Source organism: Carlito syrichta, unplaced genomic scaffold (genome assembly GCF_000164805.1).
Source record: "Carlito syrichta isolate Samal-C Ts95f unplaced genomic scaffold, Tarsius_syrichta-2.0.1 Scaffold139321, whole genome shotgun sequence".
Taxonomy (NCBI): Eukaryota; Metazoa; Chordata; class Mammalia; order Primates; family Tarsiidae; genus Carlito; species Carlito syrichta.
Genome location: NW_007083417.1, coordinates 252824 through 273443, shown reverse-complemented (window position 1 = coordinate 273443; position 20620 = coordinate 252824). Strand labels below are relative to the sequence as shown.

General features: G+C 37.6%; 1 protein-coding gene and 1 long non-coding RNA gene across 2 annotated transcripts in view; one reads left to right on the top strand and one right to left on the bottom strand.

Annotated features, from left to right (window-relative positions):
- Positions 1-17750, top strand: part of TANK (TRAF family member associated NFKB activator) — a 61726-nt gene extending 43976 nt beyond the window's left edge. Inside the window, exons 6-9 of the mRNA XM_021708501.1 lie at positions 5101-5177; positions 5824-5939; positions 12574-13145; positions 16906-17750. Of these exons, the coding sequence (XP_021564176.1) occupies positions 5101-5177; positions 5824-5939; positions 12574-13145; positions 16906-17082 (942 nt within the window). The 3' untranslated portion in view covers positions 17083-17750. The remainder of the gene's footprint in view (positions 1-5100; positions 5178-5823; positions 5940-12573; positions 13146-16905) is intronic.
- LOC110594801 overlaps positions 4477-20620 on the bottom strand; it is a 32297-nt gene continuing 16153 nt past the window's right edge. Inside the window, exon 4 of the long non-coding RNA XR_002481467.1 lies at positions 4477-4691. This is a non-coding gene — a long non-coding RNA (uncharacterized LOC110594801). The remainder of the gene's footprint in view (positions 4692-20620) is intronic.

The following is a 20620-nucleotide window of genomic DNA, read 5'->3' as shown; positions in this document are numbered from 1 at the left end:
TTTATTTATTTTTTTTTTTGAGTTGGAGTCTCACTCTGTCGCCCAGACTGGAGTGCAGTGGCCGCTCCCGGCCACCACAGCCTCGACCTGCTGGGCTCCGGCAATTCTTCCACCTCAACCTTCCGAGTAGCTGGAACTACAGGCACGCGCTACCACGCCCGGCTCATTTTTTTGATTTATTGTAGAGATGAGGTCTCGCCAAGTTGCCCAGGCGGGTCTCGAACCCGCGGGCTCAGGCAATCCACTCACCTCAGCCTCCCAAGGCCCGGGATTACAGGCTGAGCCACCGAGCCAGGCTACTTTATGACTTTAATTGCTTAAAAATTTTCACTGCTTTTCTGTATTCTTCAATTTATTTTATAAAAGAAATAAAATACTTTTGCTTTTAGTACTCACTATAACAAAGGCAGGCATTAAGGAAAATATACATTTCTTTCTTTGAGAGATTGATATCTAACAGATCCTAAAGTACAACACAAAAATATTTTCCATTATCTTTGCACTAAGAATAAACCTGGTGTTGGACTAATGAAATGTTAACCATTTTTCCTCCTTCTTATATATCATTGAATATTCAGCTGTCCCTTGAACATATTTTATGTAATACCAATCTATGAGAAGCTTAAATTGACTTAGACTAAATCAAATTCTCCCAATTCACATAAGAGGAAATTTAAGGAAACATTTTACAACATCTTCCAACTGTTTCAGATGTGTTTATCTTAATGGATTTAGTTGAATGACTTATCCAGAGACATACTGGAAGTGTATATGAAAAGTATGACTTGTAAAACTCTTATTTCAGCATTCATTCCACAAGTTAAGCATTTCCAAACTAGTACTTGGAACAGTTTTGATGTTAAGTATTTTAAGTCAGTACCTCAAAATAAATTCATTTGTTGAATGATTTAATGCTTAAAAACTCCTAAAATTTTTTTTTTTTTTTTTTGAGTTGGAGTCTCACTCCGTCACCCAGACTGGAGTGCAGTGGCCGCTCCCGGCCACCACAGCCTCGACCTGCTGGGCTCCGGCAATCCTTCCGCCTCAGCCTTCCAAGTAGCTGGAACTACAGGCGCGCACTACCATGCCCGGCTAATTTTTTATTTATTGGAGATGAGGTCTTGCCAAGTTGCCCAGGCGAGTCTCAAACCCGCGGGCTCAGGCAATCTACTCACCTCAGCCTCCCAAAGCACGGGATTACAGGCTGAGCCACCGAGCCCGGCTTTCCTAAAATTTAATGTTCAAATTTTTCTTGCTTATTTGAAATTACAGTAGCTTCGTCTTCCTGCAGTACAGTACCCACCTGGATAATACAAGGGGACCACACCAAAAATAACAAAAAAACCCAGAATTGATTTACAAAGAATTGTGTATTTATTCTTATATGTTTAAATGTCAGTCACCTTCAAAATGCTCTGTTTGATGCAGTACACCTATCAAGATGCCTTTTACACTGCTCAAAACAGTTTTGGGATTTGTCAATTTGTTTTAATGCTTCTGCCGTTTTTTGTTTCACCTTTTCCACATTGGAGAAACGTTTCCCTTTGAGGACTTTTTCCATCTCTGGTTTAAAAAAATTTTTTTAAAGTCTCTTGGGGCAAGATTGGGTACATAGGGAGGGTAGGGCATGGCGGTCATGCCATTTTTGGTGTAAAACTGCTGGAAAACTTAGCACAGTGTGGGCAGGTATGATCGCAAATCACCCATCTTGAAACGGGCATTTGTGTTGCAAGAATCCCCCCCCCAAAAAAAATTCGCTGACACTAAATCCAACCTCTCACAACAATGCTGGCTGGTACACATTTCTATAGGTTCCTAAAACACTTACCTAGCAAGGGAAGCCTGTACTATAAGGAATCTGTCCTCCAAAAACACAATTCTGGTTTTTGGGGGTGTTCCCCCATCCTGTTTGAGAATAGAAAGGAAAATACAAGTTATCTCTTTCTAATGTTTATTCACTCTCTGGGATGCTCAACAAATTAATCTTCATTAAGTAAGATAAAGTATTAAAAAGAAAGTCTCAGCCCAGAACAGTGGCTCATGCCTGTAATGCCCAGAACTTTGGAGGCGGAGACAAGAGGATTGCCTGAACTTAGGGGTTCAAGACCAGCCTAAGCAACATGGCAAGACTTCGTCTCTACAATAAAATCAAAAAATTAGCCAGGTGTGATGGCGTATGCCTGTAGCTCCAGCTACTTGGAAGGCTGAGGCAGAAGGATTGCCTGAGTCCAGCATGTCGAAGCTGTGGTAGCCATGACCATGCCACTGCACTCCAGCCTAGGCAACAGAGTAAGACTCCTACTCAAAAAAAAAGAGAAAATCTGAGTTTCTGAAAAAAGTGTTGAAGTTGCTATTGGCTATACTAATTCTAAATCCCTTGAAAAATTAATGATTGTTTTCAGAAAGTTGTGTCAGACTGCTAAAATGGAAAATAGCATCAACATGTACCCATTCTAAGTAAATCCTACTTCAGAACATCTGTCAGAAAACTGCTTACCTTGTTAACATGTTAAGAGGTTCCTTTCTGAAATTTTTTTCTTGGATGCTGGAGACACAAAATTTTCATTTGAAATATATTAACAGATGTATTTGGTGTGAATGATAGAAGGGACGATGTATTACTTAGTACAACCACTAACACTTTTCTTCAATAATAATAAAAACAATAATATAATAATAATAGTATGCAGAGCTGTGTTTCTAACCCCAGAGAAGCCAAAGACCTTAGTTTAGATACTTCATAGAAATCCCTTAATAAGCGAATCCTCCCTTTACCCTCTGCCGATACACCCAAGGAATCTATTCTTGATTAATTCACCCACACTAGTTAATCAAATTCAAACATTACAGAAATATGTTGACACCAATTATTTACCAAGCCAAACATGCTTATCATTCTTCTCCTACCTTTTCCTTCACCCCTCCCCATCCCCATTAGTTTTTATATTTCTTTAACCTCAGAAGTCATCATTCCTAGTTTATATCAAAATTAAGACTTTAGTTCACCACTTTCTGAACTAACCTCAGTGCTAGGCTAAAACCACAGAGTGCTTCTTTTTGGTTCTTTCAAGCTTCTCAAAAGATAATGAGGTCATTTCATTTAATATAATTGTTTATTTTATTATGATGTGTTTAACATATTAAATTTTCAAATGTTTTTGTTCTCTTAATATACCTCTTCTCTGATTTTGTTGATATAAATATAACAATAAAATATTTTTAAAGTTTGTCTTAATTCATGTAATATCCTTACTGGTTGGCTAGCTTTAAAATGTTGCCTTTCTTCCTAGTCCACACTAAAATCCAATGAGTGTTCTAATTGCACATGACACCATAGAAAAACCTTGTCTACCACTTTTAAAAACAAACTGTGAATGTGAAAATGTGTTTTAATGTGACTGCTTTATAAAGCTCAATAAAACAGTTGTAATCCAGAAGACATGACCTAAATATTTGTTAGACAAATGGCATGTAGCAGCAAAATCATCTTTATTTTACTGTAGTCTGACAGTATAATATATATAATCACAAACTGGATTGCAAAGATTTTATTTTACTAATTGCAATTCACTGTAATAATACTCCATATATTTAAAGTATTTATTTAGAAAAAGCTGGGAAATTAGAGCAATAACTTGAAATACTTGGAGAAGATATTAATTTTAAGAAAAACAACACAAGTTTTGTCTTAAAGAACAAATAAGACTCCTAATAAATCTTTTAAAAAGAAAGATTAAAGAGATGTACTCAGGTGATAAGGAAAAAATGAAGTAAAGTCATTTTAATAATAGCCACAATGACCTTAATTGAATAAAATCTAAATATCCCTAAAGATAGATGTGTACTGGTTAGGATTTGAACTTAAGAATTATCAGTTTAGGCCAGACACGGTGGCTGAAGCCTGTAATCCCAGCACTTTGGGAGGCCAAGGCGAGTGGATTGCCTGAACCTACAGGTTCCAGACCACCCTGGGCAACTTGGTGAGACCTCGTCTCTACAATAAATCAAAAACTAAGCTGGCCATGGTAGCGTGTACCTGTAGTTCCATCTACTTGGAAGGCCGAGGCTGAAGGATCACCTGAGCCCAGCAGGTCAAGACTGCAGTGGCCGTGAGTGTGCCGCTATACTCCAGTCTGGGCAACAGAGTGAGACTCCGACACAGAAAAAAAGACTTATCAGTTTTAGGCTGGGCATAGTGTCTCATGCCTGTAATCCCAGCACATTTGGGATACCAAGGCAGGAGGATCACTGAAGGCCAGGAGTTCAAGACCAGCCTAAGCAACATAGCAAGACCCTGTCTCTATATTTAAAAAAAAAAGTAAAAGAAAAAATGATCAGTTTGGATGAGTTGTAATTTATTACTATATCATATTAGGATTCTCCAAACCTCCATACTTGTCAGTGTATAGCATTTGAAAGTACAAAAAGATTTCTAGTTATGATTAAGATATTTTTTTAAATCTACCATAGAATAGTTTATCACATGTTCTTTAATGTTGATTTTTGAATGTCAGAATAAATGTAATACCATTGTAAGCCACAGGGTGGGAGTGAAAGGCAAGAACTTGTGATGAACCAGCTTAAATACATAATTGCACTATCTTTATAAACCTTTTAAATGCTTGCTAAATGATAAGGAGCTGTAGCCTGGTTTTCTTCTACTAATGCAGGTGCATTCCTCAGCAGATAATCTATAACAAAAGATAAACACATTGACTTAAATAGATAGGCCATTATTAGAATATCAAAAGAAGTAAACAGACTTTTTTTTGCCTCTAAAGTTTCTGGTCATATGAGGTGTTTGGTGATAAAAGTAGCAATTTTGATCAATAATTGAAGTTGAGAAATTCCTTTAATTACCACTACTGGAAATAGTAATTGAAGAAGTTACCAGAAATACTTCATGTTTTCACACTTTCTATCTTTAATTTCCTTTTTCCTTGATCTCACTTAAAAAAAAAATTATATACATATATATGCTGCCTGAACTTACTTTTCAATAAGGAAGATAAATTAAAATTTACCTTTGTGTTTTCTGCTAACTCAGTCTCATTTCCATTTGGAAGCAATTTAAAGTAGTAATCATTTTGTATCCTTAAGGTAAGACGACAAGAAATTTCTTCTCCTAGAAAAGAAACTTCACCAAGGAATTTTGGCTTTCCTTTGCTCCATGAAAGGTAGCTCTACATTCCTTTTTGCCAACTCTTAAAAAGCATAAATATTGAAATATGTTTTATGTTTATATATTTTAAAATTTTAGCAATTGTAAGAAAACAGCAACCTTTTAGAACTGGAAGCGACCAACTCAAGAATCCTCATATTAAAATGACCTTAAATAAGTCACGCGGTTCACAGCAGAGCTGGATCTAAAAACTGAATTATCTGAAGTTCTACTATTTCAAAAGACCAGTATTATGACCTTATTGTTTTATATGGATGGGTCCTAATGTGAACCTTACCAAAGTGAGGAATATTTAATTTTCTATTTAAGATGTTTACAGAGGACAAAAGTCAATGCGTTGAAATTTCTAATGTGAGAATAAGACAACCAGCATCAGTGTGATTTATGAATAAGTAGATACACTAGTGTGTATTATATGTATTAGAACTTTTAATATGTCACTTACTTTGTTTCTGGTCTCCAAAATTGTATTTTGGGATGTTTTCTAGGAATTTAAAATAATTTGTTTAACTTTTAAGTTTTCAATGATTATTTTGTGGTACATAAAACAGTACTATATAAGTTTAATTATGATAAAAAAATACTTAAGGTTATACCCTTATATTTTTAAAGCATTGTTTTGTTTTCTGGGGTTTTTTTAGGGGTAATATAGAGAAGACCTTCTGGGATCTAAAAGAAGAATTTCATAGAATATGCATGTTAGCAAAAGTACAAAAAGACCATTTAAGCAAGCTTAATATACCAGACATTGCAACAGGTAAGGTTTGATTTAACTTACAGTAATATTAATTTTATTGGTTGAAATTTATTTATTTTTTAATATATATATTTCCAAATGGTTATTAAGTGCTAAGGATCTGTTACTTATCCCTCACCCACTTATACTTGAAAGAGTAAGTGCTATTTAAGTTCTACAATGTATTACATATGTATTCTTGGCTTTTTCTTCATTGTATGTAGACTGAATTGAAAGACAAGATTACTAATCATCTTAACGAAAAATTCCACCTTAAAAATTACAACATAAATATAGGATATATCTCTCAGAGTTTTCAGTTGTTATTTGGGTGTCTTATTAAACATTAATTCATATGTTAATAAGGGACCTCAAAGACATACTATCATATAATATGAGCTAAGTAAAATTGTAACATCAGCGTTTGTTTTTAACTTCTACCTGAAAGTTCATCGCATACACTAAAGATAGATTTTTTTTTTAAAGACAGGATTTCACTATGTTGCCCTGACTGGAGTGCAATGGCTGTTCACAGGCATGATCTTGACACACTACTAGGCTCAAGCAATCTCCTCTCACCCCAACCTCCAGATAGATTTTTTTTTTTTTTTTTTTTTTTTGAGTTGGAGTCTCACTCTGTCACCCAGGCTGGAGTGCAGTGGCATGCTCATGGCCACTGCAGCCTCGACCTGCTGGGCTCAGGCAATCCTTCTACCTCAGCCTTCAAGTAGCTGGAACCACAGGTACACGCTACCACGCCCAGCTAATTTTTTGATTTATGGTAGAGATGAGATCTCGCCAAGTTGCCCAGGCTGGTCTTGAACCCATGAGTTCCGGCAACCCTCTCACCTTGGCCTCCCAAAGTGCTGGGATTACAGGCACGAGCCACTGTGCCTGACCCCAGATAGATTTTTATAATTTGGTTCAAGAAAAAAAAATGCAGCCCTCACATTTCCTAAGTGCCAATTCTGTTGAAGGCACAAAACATAAATTTAACATAAAAGACAACTTAGAAGGAACATCTGTTTTACACACGTGTTGCAGTATATTTGTTTAAAGCTCCACCCTTCCCTAAAATCCCAGACTGGCTTCCTGGTATTTGCTTCAGTAGTTCAATATGAGAGATTGAGTCAGACAATCAAACACTTCTGTAAACAAAAGGAATGTAAACTGATCATTTATAATGATAAATTCTTTTTTACCCTTGTGATTTGAGCTATTCTGCAGGTAATTCCCAAGAGATATGACTGACAGTTTTCATTCTTAGAGATGTTGTAGCAGTGCTGACCAGCACCCTTTTAATTAAAGATCACTTTCTGTTTCTTACAGCTCTTACAGCTAGGCTATTTAAAATCATTTCATAACATAAATTCACTTTTTGCTACTGCCACTGTTTTCTTTTAAGAAAAGTTACACAATGTGATGTTAGAGAAACAAAACAATCTTTGTAGAGAGACATAATTTGTTTCCCCACCTTCCCAAAACAACTTTATTTCTTCTATTTAATATTTGTCATTTTCATGAGAATTGGTCTTTTGTACAGACTAAAGATACTAGGTGCCTCTGAAGTAAATGAATTATTTCTATTTAAGATATGTTAGCTGTAGAGATGTAGTACCTAGAATTCATAAACATTCTTTTCTTTCTAGCATTCATCAACATCTTTTCAAAGCATTATAATGGTGATATATTCTTTGTTATACAGAGACCTTAGCTCATTATCAATGGCGGAATACTTTGACCACTTTTAAATTGCCCAGGTCTAAAACTGAGTATGTATCTGTCAACTAAAACACTGAGTGTTTAACTTCAATTTCTTCTCTACTAAAACTGCTTCCTAACACTGTTCTTATGCTTTATATAAAAAGATATATACATAGGTAAATGAATATACTTATCACAGATAAGTACATTATTCTCAAAATATTTAGATCTTTTGAGCTACAGACTCCACTGAAAGTTGCTGGGTCCAAAGAGGAACCAAATTATCAAATAGTATGCTCTGACAGAGTAGTAGACCAAAAGGAGAGAGAAAAAATGTCTTTTAAAAAGATGCCTATTTGGGGTTTCCAAGTATATTTGCTACATTGTATAAATATATAGAAGAACTATTTCAAATACAATTTGCATAATATATTCCAAAAAGGTATGTGATTATTGTCCCTTTGTTGTTTTTTTATTAAAATTTTATTTTTGTTGAGTTTTGACTGGGTGCAGTGGTTCAGCTTGTAATCCCAGCACTTTGGGAGACCGAGGCAAGAGGATTGCCTGAGCCAGTGGTTTCAAGACCAGCCTGGGCAACTTGATGACACCTCATCTCTGCAATAAGTCAAAAAATAAGCCTGGCATGGTAGTGCATGCCTGTGGTTCCAGCTACTTGGAAGGTTGAGGTGGAAGGATCACCTGAGCCCAGTTGGTCAAGGCTGCAGTGACTGTGATCATGCCATTGCACTCCAACCTGGGTGACAGAGTGAGACTCCAACACAAAAGAAAAATAAAAAACAACATTTCTATGTGCCATGTACTGTTATCATCATTATATTTGTGTTAATTAATTTAATACTCAAAGTAATTCTGAGGCAGTTACTATTATCCCCACTTTATATATGAAGAAATTGGTACACAAAGAAGTTTAAATCTTAAGTTTAACTAAGATTCCTAATGGTACTAGAAATCCAAGTTTAGAAAACTTAAAACTCAAATGAGTCACATGAAAGCACTTGTCATCCTGACACATATTGAGAAATTTGATCAGGTGAGCAAATATCTTTTCTACTTAGTCTGTTTTAAGAATACTTATTTTTGCAAGGAAAACAGTAAAACGAGAAACATATTCAGATTTCCAGATTTTAATTACAGGCTATTCATTTAGAACACTTCTCAGTATAATTACCTTGTATACTGACAAAAGAAAAAGACCTGATCGTAGTTTGAACCCTTAATCCTATATTCTTCTCTCCTAATCTCCATTGAAATAGGACACTACTTTGGGAACTAAATAACCCTTTTTTAAAAACATATTTGTGTAAACATACATTTTATCTTTATACTTTCTCAAGGCTATTGCCATATGTGGATGAGTAGGAAAAAAAGTACTAAAAAAGAAATATATAATTCTACTGACTTGGCATTTTTTTCATGAATTACATCTGGTTATTTAAAAGTAAAAATCAAAAAAAATTTTTTTTGAGTTGGAATATCGCTCTGTTGCTACAGTACTAGAGGTGTGCACTACCACACCCAACTAATTTTTGATTTATTGTAGAGATGAGGTCTTGCCAAGTTGTCCGGGCTGGTCTCCAACCTGCAGGCTCAGGCAGTTCACTCACCTGGGCCTCCCAAAGTGCTGGCATTACAGACTGAGCCACCGAACCCAGCCAGAAATGCTGTTAATGTTAATAGACGTTGCCATTAGCAGCAGCAACACCAGATTCTTCAGCATTCACCCTTTTCTCCTTGTGAAGATCAGTTGATCGGTCTTCCTCCTTCTCAGGTGTTACAGAATCTGATTACCTGAACAGTTTTCCTGATTTGTTATTTGCAATTAGCAAATATTATCTACAAAAACAGTACGATTTCCTAGGAGTTTCTGCCACTTTCAAATCTACTGCCAGGAAAAATGGCTACTTGAGAGGGAATCTTAGAGATGAAAGAAATCCAGCTAAACAATTGAGCTTAATCTCTATTGCTATACCACTCCTGGTCGCAGGCAAGGTACCTAGTTAGTAGTGTTGATTATTATCCTAGGCTCTGGCTCTTTGGGAAGAGATTACAGACTAGTTCAGAATTCATTTATTAAGCGCATACTATGTGTCAGGCACTAGGCAGGATTCTGGGGTAAGTGGAAAACAAAACATAGTTTAGGACTTCAGAAAACCTATTTTAATGTGAGAAGTACAGTTAATGTGCTAAATGATGACCACATATACGACGGTGGCCTCATAAGATTATAATGAAGCTAAAAAATTTCCTATCACCTAGTCACATTGTAACTTATAACACAATTTTTTTTGTAAATTTAGTGTAGCCTAAGTATACAGTGTTCATAAAGTCTACAGTAGTATACATTAATGTCCTGGGCCTCACATTCACTCACCACTCACTCACTGACTCATCCAGAACTTCCAGTTTATGGTAAGTGCTCTGTACAGGTATGCTACTTTTTATCTTTTACACCATATTTGTACTGTACCTTTTTTTTTTTTTTTTGAGTCGGAGTCTCACTCTGTCACCCAAGCTGGAGTGCAGTGGCACGCTCACAGCTACCACAGCCACGACCTGCTGGACTCAGGCAATCCTTCCGCTTCAGCCTTTCGCTGGAACTATAAGTGTGCACCACCACGCCCAGCTAATTTTTTGATTTATTGTAGAGATGAGGTCTTGCCATGTTGCCCAGGCTGGTCTCAAATCCATGGACTCAGACAATCCTCTCACCTCTGCCTCCCAAAGTGCTGGGATTACAGGCATGAGTCACCATGCCTGGCTTCTGTACCTCTTCTGTGTTTTGACACACAAATACCATTGTGTTACAGTTGCCTGTAGTATTGAGTACAGTCACATACTGTACATATTTATAGCCTAGGAGCAACATGCAGCCCAGATGTGTAGTAAGGCTATAGCATCTAGGTTCATGTAAGTATACTCTGTGATGTCTGCACAGTAGCAAAATTGCTGAACAGTGCATTTCTCAAAACATATCTCCATCATTAAACAATGCATGACTGTATAACAGAGTGTTCAGTCCTCAGGACACCCAAGGATCATAGGAGAGTCATCAGAGACACTTGTGTCCAAGCCAAGATATGAAGGACAAATAAAAGGTAGATGAAAGTAATGGGAGGAGACACTTCAGGCAGTCTGCACAGCATGTGTAAAGGTACAAAGATAAAAGAATATAGCTGTTTTGGAGAACGGTACAAAGCTCATTTTAGCTGGAGTATGGAGTGAAAGATGAACATGGAGAGGTGACCAGGGGCTAATTATGAACGACTTTATATGCCTTTTCTAAGGTCTGAGGGCCTTGGAGAGCCATCAGAAGGTTTTATTAGGAAGGTAGCATGACCATATTAGTATTTAGTATTAGTATTCTTGAGAAGGAGGAATGGAGGGGAAGTTGCAATGAAGAGAATAGATTGGATCTCAGTTCAAAGGTTATATTCAATAAGAAAGGATAGCATGGATGAAAGAAAGGCCATAGGTATATAACAGGATGAACCAAAGAAGTTGGTTGCATTGTACTACACATCATATTCAAACAGAAAATATCTTGTATTGCAATCTGCAGGGGCAAAACAGAGAGAGGGGTCATGAGACTGTCAAGACCAAAGGAATTTCAAGAATCTAACATTTGTTAAGTGCCTAGTAACCTGGGGAAACACTTTGCAAGGTGCTCTGTAATCCTGTCTACTTAAACTTGCATCATTGGTAAAGTTTCCATTTTGAATGTGCAACTTTACTGATGATAATCTTTTTAAACTGCCAATTTAAAAAATATTTAGCATTTATTCATTGAATAAAAATACGTACATTAACAACTTCACTGCTATCTTGAAAGGATGTTATAGAGCATAGTTTTGCTTGTTTAAGTGTTTCCAGGTTATCAACATGGAGAGTACTGTGATCATTGTTTTTTTTTCAGTTGAGCAATATAGACTGTAGTGTTTTCTGAGTTCGTCTATCTGCTCTTTTGTTTTTCTTGTCCCCTTCCTTGCTTTTAGCTCTTGTTGTTTCTGTGTCTGTCGTTAACAACTCATAATCTCTCTTAATTTGCTCTTCAAACCAGCTATGAGCTAGGGAAACATCCATCAAGCTTGTTAGAATAAATCTAAAATGAGAATAGGAGCAAAATTCATTCATATATCTGTGAACCTTGTGGCTTTAATTCTGACTCCTCAGAAACCCTACTTACTTTCTAACTTTTGACTATGTCCTAGAGAGCTGAATTTGTTAGATAAGTAGCTTTCAGATAAATGAGCTACAGAGGCCCTTGTATCTACCTGATATCTCTCTGATCTCTACAGAGGCCTTTTTAAAAAATATAAGATGAGAAAATAATATATTCACATGCAGTTTTTTTTACGTCTCCTGCAACTTCATGCTTCTTTCGCCTTTGCTGTCTTCCTTCTCCCCAGCCCCTACTACCAGTAATCCTTCATGTGGATTATTGAGAGCAGACAATGGATGGCTAAACTGATTAGAGATATTCTTAGTTACACAGTGATGTTGGGGTAATCAATGACCTAATTTATATATATACCTAGTAGGAATTTTCCCTTTAATGGTTTATTTGTCTAAGCAAACTCATAGTTGCAACTTCCATTACTGACAAAATGTTTAAATGTATACATTACAAGCAAATGTTTTTCAAGTATAGATCAGTATAACTGTGAACAAGATGCAAAGCTTACAGCACAAGACCTAGGAAAAGACAAAGTAGTTAAATTGTGAATAATAAGCTATATTCCACTGGAGACTTCTAATATTCTATGTAAGATGGTAGCAAATGTAAAAATTCCAGTTGTCTTCAATTACTATAAAAATCAGTAGAAAAAATAACACTCATCTGTCCAAAGCCGATCGATTTTTAAGAGTGATTTGAATACAATCAGAGTGATTTGAATACAACTGTTTCTCTTTTGTGTTATTTTCCTTGCAGAAACACAGTGTTCCATGCCTATACAGTGTACAGATAAAACAGATAAACAAGAACCACTATTTAAACCTCAGACTAAAGATAATACAAATAGAGGTGCCCCATGCATCGCCTCTGTCACACCAAGAGGACTGGGCCGTGATGAGGAAGACACCTCTTTTGAATCACTTTCTAAATTCAATGTCAAGTTTCCACCTATGGACAGTGACTCAACTTTCTTACATAGCACTCCAGAGAGACCCGGCATCTTTATTCCCCCCACATCTGAGGCAGTGTGCCAAGATAAATTTAATATGGAGCTCAGAGGCAACTTTGTTAAGACAGAAGAAACTTTGTTTGAAATTCAAGGAATTGACCCCATAGCTTCAGCTATACAAAACCTTAAAACAGCCGACAAAACAAAACCATCAAATCTTGTAAACACTTGTATCAGGACAACTCTGGATAGAGCGGCTTGTTTGCCACCTGGAGACCATAATGCGTTATATGTAAATACATTCCCACCTTTGGACCCTTCTGAGGCACCTTTTCCCTCACTTGATTCCCCGGGAAAAGCTATCAGAGGACCACAGCAGGTAACTGTTTTGCATTAACAAATGTATTATTATGTGTGAACACACATTTTGCCATACATGCACAGATATGTGTCTCTTTCAGATTATTGGACATCTTTTTTAAACTAATGACTAGCCAACATTGAGGCTTCAATAAAACATGCAAGTCCTTTAATAAATGCCATGAAATTATGTAAGATGAATATGATAAACCTGTTATGAAGCACTTGAAAATTTATGGCAGATTTTAAAATACATGTAAGCCTTATCCTTATCATGGTGTCACTTTCTTAAATGCCTTTTTCAAATCTTGTTTACCAGCATCAGTATTATAATAGGATTATCAGTATTACAATAGGACTTTTCATTAAATTTCATACTGTGAAACAATTTTTTTAAGTTTAAAAGTCTGTGTATATCATACTCATCTTTATAAGAATGCACAGTTTTCCATAAGTAAATAATTGTACCATAGTATTTCTATTTAGCCAAATAAGTAAACTGTCTTTCAACTAATAGTTCTATTACATTCTCAGTTACATAGTACATAGATCTGTAGGGTTTGGTTTTGGTTTTGGTTTTGTTTGCTAATCTGGCACTGAATAAGCAGCCTAATATATTTTTTTAAGTAGTCAGCACATGGATGATTTCAGTAAATATCTTAATATTTCTAAAGGTCACAGACTACTTATAGCCTCCCCCCCATCACTACTGCCCTCCGTTTTAAATTCAGGTTCTATCAAATAATGATTATTTTACTTAAAAAAAATTATTTAATGCCTGAAAGCAAAAGAAAATATATAATTTTTACAATAAACAAGCTCATGAAAATACAGATTAATGTAAATGTCTATATAACTTGCAAATATTTGATTTCTCTTTGCCTTGAGATATTTAAATTTAAAAAAAACACTTCATTAATGCCCTTTGACTTTAAGTACTCTTATAGGATACAGACTTTTATCATCATGCAAAAAAGGCAATAGTCAGTCTGTGGTATATTTTAGTAGTGGGAAAAACTAGGCATAGCTGACAATTTTTAATTATAATCTCACTTATGTTCTACATTGTATTTTATTTCACATCATGATCTCAGTTATAGTTGTTACTAAATGCAACAAATTAAACAATTTCATTTATTGCAAGTAGAATTCCTGTGTAGCTGAGCAGTGCATCAGTTCTGAGGCTTGTTAGTTTTTTCTCTATTATATCTCTTGTTCTTTTACTAGTTAGTCTGTGCATTCATGTTTCAGTAGATGGCACCCTGCATTGTACATTTGCTTTTTATACTACAGCAAGGGAAACAGCTGGTATGCGATTACAACTTGATAGAAAAGTATTCAGCTTAAAAAATGCAGGAGAACTGGTGTTGAGCTGTCACAAGACATGGGGCATAAGGTTAGATAATTGATATTTTGGCAGAGAAAGCAAAGACATTAGTTTGTCTTGAAGGCCATGATACAGTTTAGGATTGAAAGAATATTTCTTAAAATGAGTTTTTAAAAACATTTTGCTATTTTATTTGTATTAATAAAGCTAATATGGTAAGCACAGAATTCCTGAGTTGTTCATAGATAGTAACAAAGAGAAGTGAATTTTTGGTTACATATTTCAAATTTTTACTTTTTTATCAATTGTCACTGCTAAACACCTCTTTTATACGTTCAGCTATCAAAACAGACTAAAATATATCAGCTTATTTTTGTTTTATGTAATTTTCTTTTTTACTTCTGCTGAGTCAGTGATTGGGGTCACAACCAAATTTTGTGAAGAGATCAAATCTGAACTAATACCTCTTGATAGAGAAGAATAAATACCAAATTTGAAGGTAAACTGGCATTGGAAGACTACCTTACCAAATTTAGAAGCTAAATTGCTTCCAAGTTAATTTCTTACTATTTTATAGATCTTAATATGAATTATCTTTAATAATCTTTTATCTTATGGCCATATCAATGTCCCATTAGAATGCTTTGTACTTTTTTCTTTAAACTGCAAACAGTAAAACATTTCAATCTAATTAACTAACTAGATTTTTATTTATATACTCACAATTATTATTTTTTTATCATGGAAGAAAGATTTTTCTAAAGAAAATTATTTTATGCCAAATTTTATAACATCTATTTTAAGTATTACTGTTTTTGTGATAATACTACCATGTCTCACTAAAGGAATAAGCCCTCCATACTGATATTTGAATGTATCTCAGTGCTTGTATACTTACACCAATTGTACACAGCTGTCCAGTAAAATGTTTATAACAAGACAATGATATCATAAAAACCAAACTTTCAATTAGTAACAATACTGTTTATGTAAATTGTTGGTTAACCAGAATGAAAGAAGTTAGGAGAATGAAAAGTAACACTGTGTCAGGTGCTAGACTAGGCTATGTAACTTTAAAAACATGTTAGTAATAGTAGTATTAAGAATTTCTTTAAATTTGACTTTTTGAGGTACTTCTCAAAGTATCAGAATTTAGCTATGTCAGGATAATTTATCTGTGTCTTGATAAGAAAGAAAATTTTTAAAATAATTTGTTTTATACAGTTCAGGAAAATAAGATACTGTCCAGTCAACAGACATTTATTGAGTACTTACTATTAAACTAAATGCTATTTGCTGTCCTTCTAGACTTTTTTTTTTTTTTAAAGGATAAATGCACTTATAAAAGGGTGTTTATATGCTGGTTGCAGTGGAGATAGTTCTGTTAAATTATGATTTTCTATACTTCTTTAACCAGGAACTATTGACAGATTTGACTTTATTCAGCCACAAGAAAGAGTAAGGCCAAACTACCTATTATATAACAGGAACAAAGTAAGAAGTCAAAAGAATGCATCTGTTAGATTTTGTTGAATAATTCATATAAATATTTGAGTTTTAAAAAATAAAAAAAAGATCCAGGCTTGGTGGCTCAGCCTGTAATCCCGTGCCTTTGGGAGGCTGAGGTGAGTGGATTGCCTGAGTCCGCGGCCCGGCCGCCCGGGCAACTTGGCGAGACCTTATCTCAACAATAAATAACAAATTAGCCGGGCGTGGTAGTACGCACCTGTAGTTCCAGCCACTTGGAAGGCAGAGGTGGAAGGATCGCCGGAGCCCAGCAGTTCCAGGCTGCGGTGGACGGGAGCGGCCACTGCATTCCAGTCTGGGCAACAGAGTGAGACTCCAACTCAAAAAAATAAAATAAATAAAATAAAATAAAATTTTTAAAAAAGCTGATCAGTAAATTTTTTTAGTAATTCAAAAGAAAAATTGTTTAAATCAAAATAATGCTGATTCATGTATGATTTATTTATTGTGTATTTGCTTACACATAATAGTGAAATTTAAATTGTTTTTAAGATGCCTTGCACATATACACATACACGTCTAGTGTATCATGTAATTCATTAAGGTCTTATAACTTAAGGTTTTTATTAGGGGAAAAAAAGGGTTTAATTTAACAGTCCAAAGTAACTATTGTTCCATAACTACTGTCATTGTGATCACTGGGTATTAAAATGTTCTGGTGCTAAAGCTACAATATTTTTAAATATGTAAACATAAAATGCATGAATATTATATCCCAAATGATTTTTAATCAGTTTAATTGTGCCCTTTATGAAAAAAGGAATTGAGTCATGTCTTTATGCTGACTTTATGGAAAAGTAATTTTATTTTATATTAGGGAATTAAATATATTTGCTCATACATAACTCATTCAAAAAATTTGAATTGGAAATTTAATGCTATTTGATTTTTAAGAGAAGATGTTTTTGTTTATTTGTTCCTGCAGCCTATTTGGAAGCCCTGTCCTAATCAAGACAGTGACTCAGTGGCACTAAGTGGCATGGACTCAGAACTGCATATATCTCGAGTATGTGAATTCTGTCAAGCAGTTTTCCCACCATCCATTACATCCAGGGGGGATTTCCTCCGGCACCTTAATTCACACTTTAATGGGGAGACTTAAGACAATTTGAAAACATACATATCAAGTTCTATATGATGATTTGGGGTCTGTAATACTATAAATACTTGATTGTAAACTAAATTCAGGATCATTTATAGGAAAATCTAGTTTCACAGCTATTTGAGTTTTTTTCCAGACTTATTTTGTAACTTTCATGATCTTTTAAAAGATCATTCTTTTATTTTTGGGGGAAGTAAGCCAAAAAAAAAAAAAGGAAGAAAAGCAAAAGATCATTCTATATAAAACTGTAATTCATTGTATTCATGTTTGCAGTGTTAATACCATAATTCAAAATTATATATTTGACTCACATTATATATTTGACTCACATAGTTATGTAATCATAATTTATGTTTGTTTCAAATATCTAAGTTTATTGCTTGAATTTCTAGTGAGATCCGTTGAATTTGGTAATGTCAAATGTTTATAGGGGTTTTTCCCCATGTGTTTTTATTGAAAATTTTAGGTTATTTTTGCTATAGGTGATGTTCTCTTTGAACATATAGCAAATAGCAGATGTGTAATGTCTTAGCATTTGTTGCCCAGTGATAAAAATCACTGGTAGAATTATTTAAATACATCAGATTGTTTTTTAATAATATACATGGCTTTAATTTTTTCTAAGTGTATAGCTACATCATGAAATAAATTAAATATTAAAAGAGTTACTTATGTTGGGATCATTAGTGTGTTCTTTATTGCTGAGTTTAAAAAAGAATGAAATAAATCACATTTGGGGGGAAGTTTATAAAATTTGTATTTCTTTCTAGTAAACTGAAAAGAGGGTGATGACCAGATTTGGTGGCATTTATTACAATAGGTGGATTATTTTAAATTTTAAAAATTATTTTTCAAACTGAACTTTCTAAAGAAAATTTGTTTTTAATGGGAGCAGATTTAAAACCCTGCAAGTACAATCCATATTTATTAATTTAGATTAGGAATGTTCACCTTCTTGTTGAGAAATGTTATTCATTGTTAGCAGCCTGATTGATAGCCACTGAAAGACATTTGAGAGAGTGGATACTGAATTCAGAAGGCTGCAAAATTTGCTTAAAATAAGACTTCCCTTTCATTTTCTTCCCTCTTATTGTTGTCTTTTGGGTTTCACTTTCCCCCTGATTTTTAAAAATGTGTGAGGCATGGCTTCCATTTTATGAAGTAAACAAATGAAAGCCTTCCTGAAGCAAGTAGTGTAAGCTGGAGGGTTTGGGATAGGGGAATTTGAGCAGGTCCCTGCACCACAGTGAAGAGCCTTAACTTGTGGAAGAATGAGAGTGGTGCCTCAACTTCTCAGGATGCCACGCACATCACATTGACATCTTCCTCACCAAGGTGACATAGTGATTATTAGGTATTCACTGTGAAGGGTTCTGAGGCATGTACATCTTTCTTTCATTGCCACTGGGGCTGAATGGAAATGCCTAGACAATTATCCAAGTCTCTTCCCTCCCCCCTACCACCCACCCACCCAGCCTCCCCTCTCACTCCTCCCACACACATATACAAAATTAAAAATAAAAACTTCCCAGCTTGTACCCAACCAGAATATACCACTGTACCTATCTTGTGAAAGGGATTCTTTTTTCCTCTACTTTTCTGGAAGGGAAGAGCCCCTTTTACAGAGTTGACATCTACTAGCTTGCTGACAACCAAAGGAAACCCTGCAGCCCAGAAAGTGACTCAAATGACCCTTCTTCTTCATCCACCCCCCCCCCCCACTACTTTTAGTAAGCGCAGGGAACTCTGTTTTGGGGGGGTTCCTGGGGTACCCTAAGCTCCAACTTCAGGACAGAGACCCCGTCAAGCCACGGGAGGCGGCTGGAGAACAGGCCCCTGTCCCGCTCCGTGGAGACAGCACGGGCCACAGCTCGAAAGGAGGGTGGGCACCCACCGGGCCTCTCCCTTTGCCTCTTATTACCGAGTCGTGCCGGGGCTGGCTCTTGGCATCTGCTAAGCGTGGCCGGATAAGAACAGCTCCCAGGTAAAAAAGCCGCACACGCGAAACGCTGAGTCTGAAAAAACCACCCCCGCCGAGGCGAGGCAGTTGTGAGCGGGATGCCTGAGAAGTGGGAGGTGAATGTCCTCGGGAGGGCCCCCCTCCCCCCGTGCAGCTTTCCCCGGAGGCTGAGGCTGCTGCCAGCGGGGACATCTGCTTTCTTACACTCCAGCCTGGCTCACCCCGCCCCCTCAGCCCCGGGTTGCGTGGTTATTTTACCAACACGGGGGGAGGGAGAGCTCGAGGAGGTAGAAAAGGGGAGGATGGAAGCTTAGATTTTCTTCCCACTCTCTCCACGTCCCCTCCTTTCTTCTGCACATCTTTTAACCTTCAAGGTGAAGACTTTATACACAGGAGACAATAAGCGTGTCCGCTGGCTCGCAGGCCGCCTCGGGCTCGCGGGGCTCCACCCTCCCGAGCCCGGCGGGTCGGCGGCTGGGCTGGGTGCTGGGGCCGGCCGGGTGCGCCCAGCCCGTGGCACCTTCTCTCCCGGGCTGCTGCCTCGACAGCTGCTTGTAGCTACAGTAATTAGACTGTCAGTGCTTGTTAGAGGAGAGAGGGGAAAACACGCTTCTGACAGCAGATTCCGAGACTCCCCAGTTTGCTAATTTCTCAGAGATCTTTAAAGCATTAATTGAGGTCTCCCCAACTCTCCCCTCCCGTCCCTCGCCCCAACTCCTCCCTTCCCAAAATATCTTTAGGAGAAGCGAATTCTCTGCGCGTGGAAGCCGTGTTTCCCGCAAAACTGCCAGCCCGCCCCCCCGCTCACGCACACGCACCCTGCTTGACATATACACACACAGGCACACATGTACACGCGGAAGGTTAGCTCGGCGGAGGACGCGCCCAAACGGGTGCCGGGATTGCATTTAAAATAATAGTAATAAATAAATAAACCAGGAAGGAAGGGGGGGAGGGAAGCAGAAGTCGGGAAGAAAAGAGAAAAGCAGCAGGCTGATTACGAGGTGTCAAAACTGCCAGGAGCAAGAAGGTGATAGCAATCAGGGGTGAGAAGAGTGCGGCATTCGTGCGGGGCAACTAATTATCCGTCTCATTTGAGAAGAGCAGCATTTGAGGCAGCAGCGTTCGCCTGCTGAACGGTGACAGATTGGCGCGGAGGAGAGGGGAGGTGTTAAAACAATGGAGCCGGGCGCGCGAGCGCTGCTGCATGCTAATCAGCCCTCCCTCCGCCTGCCTGCCGCGCTCCCTCCTTCCTCCCGGCCTCCCTCCTCCGCGCTCCCTCCTCCCGCCTGCGGCGCTCCCTCCTTTCCAGCGGGCCCGCCGCCGCCGCCGCCGCCCGCTTCCGGCTCCCTCGCTTTCCCGCGCGTCCTTCCCGCCGCTGGCGCGTGGAGCCCAGCCGCCGCCGCCGCCGCCGCCACCGCGTCCCTCGGGCGGGCGCCCCCCGTCGGCCCGGCCGCGCGCTGCCCGCGCCGAGCGCCCACTCCCGGGCGGAGGGGCCGGGCGGGGCCGCGGGTGCACGCCGGGCGCAGAGGCCCAGGAGGCCGCGTCCTGGCGCCGCTCGCTTGCCGCCGGTGCCTC